The following is a 5262-nucleotide window of genomic DNA, read 5'->3' on the forward strand; positions in this document are numbered from 1 at the left end:
TCCTTAGCCTACAGCCTGGGATGCGGTTCTCACTCATTGTCCTCCCCTCGGGTGCCAGTTTCCTCCATCACTGTGGTGGAAGGTAAGCTTTATAACCATCCATTGGCTTGACAGTACTGGGCGGATCACCTGTCTGCGTCCGGGGATCCGAAGGAGACCTTGGCTCTTTTGCTCACGGTGCACCCTTTCTCCGTGATGAGTCGCTTTGGATGAGAAGCTTGCCAGAGGCGAGGGTTCTCAGAGTTGAGCACATTTCCTGGGCATCTGTGAGAACCTCGTTGGTTCCACTCAGACAGCATTGACATTCATGCATGTGCAGCCTCTGCCTTTGCTTGAGTTTGCTGAGCTTTGGGACGTGATTTCTTCCCGCACGTGCTGTGCCTAAATCTCTGCTGTGTCTTTCCGGCAGTCCCGTTTCCTGTCTCCTGCTGGTAACTACAGGGCTTCCAGCAGCCCTGTGGGGATCGGGTCCTGGTGTTCTTCCCTGCGGTGCCCTCTTCCTCACCCCGAATGACCTCAGTCATTCCTCAGTCTAGGAAGCTAGAACTAGCTTCCTTCTAGTTCAGGGTTCGTTTCAGACTGCCCTTAAGGTCCAGGTCGGAGTGGTGCCTTTTGTGCTGAGGGCTGACCACTGTACAGCATTCGTCTCTGTGCAAATTGCACAGGTGAATTTCACCAGGTGAAACTGCACACTGCAGTTGCCCTGTCTTCAGAGTCAGCCCACCTGTCTCTGCCTCGGCTGCCCCTGCTCTCCTTCCTCCTACCCTCTCCTTGCCTCCCCCTCCCTTGTCTTCTTCCTGTCCCTCCCTCCCACTTTCCTTCCAGCTCTCTTTGTCTTCGTCTCCCTCCTCTCCATCACTACTGCCTCCCCCTGTCTCCGCCGGTCTTCCTTGTAATAGGTGCCCCTCTGTCTCTTCTTGTCTTGCTCCTCCTCCCTGTCAGTCCCGCCAATCTCCCTGGGACTCTCCCTCTCCAGGCCGGTCTTCCCCTCCACTCGTCCTTCCTTCATCTGCTTGCACGTGTCTCTCTCTCTCCCTCTATAGCTCCCTCTCTCTGTGTGTCTCTTTCTCGCTGTCTCTCTCAGTGGACCTTCTGTGTCTGGGTGCATGCTTCTTCAGAATTCTCGTTGGCGCCTGGGAAATGTGAAGGGAACTCGTCTGCTATCGTGTGTACTAGTGAAAGCAGGCACGGGGCTTTCTCAGAGACAGACACAGACAAGTTTGCAATACTCGGTGAAGGGCCCCCTAAGTGCCCTGCTTGGTTGGAGTCGTCCTTCTTTTAGTGGAAGGTTAGATTTCCGGACCGGAGCAAACTGCTAAATCCTACTACCCCACCTCCCTGGCCCTCTGCACGGAGATCAGTAGGGCACCAGTGGCAGATGGGGCTCTGGGGTTGTTCTTTGCTCTGATTTGCAGTGCAGTGAGGTCTACTGAGCTGCTTTCTGGCAGGGACACGGCACTGGGGTGGATCTAGGGTGGGTGTCACCGGTTCTGGGTGGGCACCCACCTTACCGCTGCCCTCAGCCTGACGGCCAGGGAGGAGAAACCGTGCGGACGGCCATGTGGCCCCAGTAGGCGCGACACCTAAGGACTTCTCCAGGCCTTGCCCCAGCTTCATGAAGAAGGGGCAAGGGACGGAGCATGCAGTGGCTCACGGCGTGGACGTTCCTGTGCTGAATGCTCTGGTGCCCGTACTGAGGCCTCTGGGGAAAGGGTGTACAAGCGACCACAGATTGTGTGATACCGGGGACCTCGCAAGTCAGGCCTGGAAGGTGACAGCGCTGAAGAGGACATGCGGCAAAACGGGGCTCACGCTGGTGGCTGGGCACTTGCTCCAGAGCCCGGACCGGCCGCTGGCGCGCGCTTGCTGGCCACCAGCACCCTGTCTTGCTGTCTTGCAACTCATTGTTCCGCGAAGCTGGCCAGCGGGCCTGACCTGCCCTGGAACCACTTCGCCCCAGGCCGCATGCGCCCACTCTTCACTGCCTCTGTCTCGGCCCCTCCTCCACAGCAGCCACAGCCAATGCGGAGTCCTCAAATCCCAGAGCCTGTGCGCCTGCGCCCAACTTGGGCGGGCTGAGGCGGGAGGCAGCAGGGAGCTAAAGGTCTTGCGGCCAAGGCTCCCCCCACCGGCTGCCATTTCCCTGTCCTTGTCCTGAGGCTGCCCTAGCTACACTGGGGCCGGGGCGGAGAGTCATGGCCAGCGTGTCGCGGTCCGGAAAAAGCAGCGATTCCCGTCGACCCTGGACCCTGATCGTCCCGGATGAGAAAGGTCGAGAGTCCCGGACCCGCGGGAGTGCAGGGGCGCTGGAGGGCGTGGGTTGGCCGCAGTCCCCAGGTTCAGGGGCGGCAAGCGCCCATCGTGTGCAGGAAGCCCAGGCCGGGTGTGAGATACAGGTGGCAAGCCCAGCGGAGGAATTGGTGCTGATATTGGATGACGGAATGGTGGCGGCTGAGGTGGTGATCGGGGAGGAGGAAGAGGACGGCGGGGGGGCGACCGAGGAAGAGGTGGCTGGAGAGGAGAATTCTGAGGAAGCCAAGCCAGAAGCAGAGGACATGCACGAGGAGGAGGAGGTGGAAGTTGAGAGACAGCAGCAGGAGGAGATTCAGGAGCAAGAGGAGAAGCGCGAGGCAGATGCAGAGGCGGAGGAGGGGCCCCCGCTCTCACAGGAGCTGCAGCAGCGAGAGGCAGCGCTGCGTCCTGCCTCAGCCCAGGACCCACTGGCAGTGCTGGAGCGTCTTCAGCTGGAGATCAGCGCTGGGAATGCCCAGGATTCCAGGGCCTTACGGCGGCTGAAGCGCAGGATTCTTCGGAGGCGGATTTCTCACCTGGATCACAGAAGGGCCGTCATCAAGCACATCCCTGGCTTCTGGGCCCAGGCGGTATCCTTCCTTGTGCTGGTGGGTGATGGCGGGGGCTGTTGTGCAGGAGGGCTGGGCACTGAGAGCAGGGTGCCTCAGGGCGATGGCCCCGAGGGAGGAGAGCTGGGGAATGGTCCCTGGCCCTGGGTTGGTGTGGTCTGGGATCCAGTGTAAGGCCTTGCACAGGGGCGGTTGTTGGGCACGGGGGGACCCGGGGACTTGGAGCTGCTTCCTCTTGGTCTCCGCCAACATTGGCCTGCAGGCTGCTCTCAAACATTATTTGCGGACGCGAGTCATGTGTCCCCATGCTACCAGAGCTAGGGTAGCACAAAGCAGCCTTCACTCAGAGCAGATAAAGCAAGGAAATATTTCGCTGCAAAATGGGAGAGTTACACAGGCCGCACACCCACCTTCACATTCACAGGCTGTGCACGGTTTCTTAGCAGTTCCGTCAAAGGAGAGCTTTTCAGACACACACTCATGGCCTTTAGTGGAAGCACGCCACGCCCCTTTGCCAGACAGTAGGACGACTCAGACCCACTCCGAACGGGGTACAAGCTGCCTGCACAGACCCTGACATACACACACACACACACACACACACACACACACACACACACACACACACAGGATTCTCTCCTGGTATGTCCACCGCTGCTTCCCTCTCTGTCCTCAGGCTCCGGCTGGGTCCCACCCATGTCTTTCTCTCCGGACTGGCTGTGTCACTGTGTCTATTTCTTTTCCCTCCTCGGCCCTCCTCGTCCGTGCTTCTTGATCTCTTTCTCCCTCCCACACCCTCCGCTTGCATCGTAAGTGGGCAGTCGGGTTCCTGTAAGCCATGTTCTTCCATCTGCACTCAGAAGGCTGGTGACAACCTAGGTCTTCACGGGAATATGCCAAGAAACCCAGCCGTGAGGAGGGGTCAGTGCACAGGCCGACATCCCAAGCTATGATGGGCTGCTGGCAGCCCACACAGGTCAGATATAGGAAGGAACTGTGAGGAGTGCAGGCAGTGGAGTCTCTCCCTGCTGTGTGCAGACAGCGTGGGAGGTACAGGAAGCCAACGGACTGCCCAGTGTCGATGGGGTCTGATGCATTTGCAGAGGCTGAGGAGTGTGGGGACTAGTGTTTCCTGGTGTTTCTGCAAATGCCATGATCCCGTCCTTTGCTCTTAGCCTGGGAGGTTTGGAGGGGGTGTGTGTCTGTTTCCACAGCATCTGAAGGCACAGCTCCTTGACACAGCACAGATTCTGAATCACCCCCAGTTGTCGGCCATGATGGGTGCCCAGGACAAAGACGTGCTCAGCTACGTGGTCGACTTGGAGGTCAGACCGGGGAGGCTGTGGCTGGGGGCCGTCCCGTCGGGTGTGGGATTTGGGCGGGAGAGGGTGAGGCAAAGGTGCTCACCCTCACAGCCAGGCAAGTAGCTCGGGAGCCCGAGGGAGGACACTTGCCCCCTCCTGTCCCATTGCTCACGGCAGGTGGAAGAAGTGGGCCATCCCAAGTACCGCTGCAGAGTGATGTTTTTCTTTGGGGCCAACCCGTACTTCCGGAACCCAGTGATCATTAAGGAGTATCAGCTTAGCTTTGCTGGTAGGGTGTGGGTCCCATGATGGTGCGGGGCAGGGGGTGAGGAGCATGAATCAGGGGCATGCGGGAGGGCGACGGGGAGGGGGAGGTGGGTGGGGAGGAGGCCATCAGGTTGCTCCTCAAATCCTCTCTTCCTGCAGGCTACAGGGCATCGCATTCCACTCCAGTCCAGTGGTTCTGGGATTATGAACGTGGAGCTCCCAGTCGCAGGCATGACCCCACCAGCCTTAACTTGTTCAACTGGCTGTGTGAGCACAGCTGCCCAGGGGCGAACAGGATTGCCGAGGTGGGGCCCCTGAGGCCTTCGTCAGCAGTGGGAATGTGGGTGGCCCCCGGCCAGAGAGGAGAATGGGCTATGCCCAATGTGGTGCCGGCCTGTGTCCCCTTCCAGATCATCATCGAGGACCTGTGGCCCAATCCCCTGCAGTACTACCTGAGGGAGGAAGGGACCAGAAGACAGTGATCTGACGTGCGCACGTGTCGGTGAGAACCCCAGTATGCGGTGTGTTGACCTGTGTGTTGTATGGGCAAGGGAACGTGGGCCAGACATTGGCTTGGAAATGGAAGGTCCGCCGAGACAGGGACACAGGTAGCATGGGGAGAGGGTGGGAGGATGACAGGGGACCTGCACAGACTCAGCTGCAAACACACAGAGGGTCGAAGCCTGCAAACCAAATGCAGTTGTGCTGTGGGCTGGGGCTTTGGAGAGCAACTCAGGACGAGCAATGCTTCTCCACCACAAATGCTCCCCGTGGATGTCCGCCCTCTCCCGGACTTCCCCCTGCTCCTTCAGTCTGGATTTGCCTGCCAG

At 59.4% G+C, this 5262-nt stretch overlaps 1 protein-coding gene across 1 annotated transcript; it reads left to right on the plus strand.

The window, feature by feature from the left end:
- The first annotated feature begins 2195 nt into the window (after window positions 1–2195).
- On the plus strand, window positions 2196–4928 carry LOC131503432 (testis-specific Y-encoded protein 1-like). The gene is made up of 5 exons (XM_058714903.1): window positions 2196–2882; window positions 4109–4186; window positions 4343–4454; window positions 4592–4737; window positions 4843–4928. Exons 1-5 carry the CDS (start codon window positions 2196–2198, stop codon window positions 4912–4914), a joined length of 1095 nt encoding a protein of 364 aa, XP_058570886.1. The 3' UTR covers window positions 4915–4928.
- The last annotated feature ends 334 nt before the right edge of the window (window positions 4929–5262 follow it).

Source organism: Neofelis nebulosa, chromosome Y (genome assembly GCF_028018385.1).
Source record: "Neofelis nebulosa isolate mNeoNeb1 chromosome Y, mNeoNeb1.pri, whole genome shotgun sequence".
NCBI lineage: Eukaryota > Metazoa > Chordata > Mammalia > Carnivora > Felidae > Neofelis > Neofelis nebulosa.

Excerpts from the sequence above, each read along its gene's own strand:
- LOC131503432 (XM_058714903.1), top strand. The coding sequence starts at position 2,196 with ATGGCCAGCGTGTCGCGGTCCGGAAAAAGCAGCGATTCCCGTCGACCC. Across the intron at positions 2,883-4,108 it reads CTGGCTTCTGGGCCCAGGCG|ATTCTGAATCACCCCCAGTT; the intron begins GTATCCTTCCTT and ends GACACAGCACAG. Across the intron at positions 4,455-4,591 it reads GTATCAGCTTAGCTTTGCTG|GCTACAGGGCATCGCATTCC; the intron begins GTAGGGTGTGGG and ends CTCTTCCTGCAG.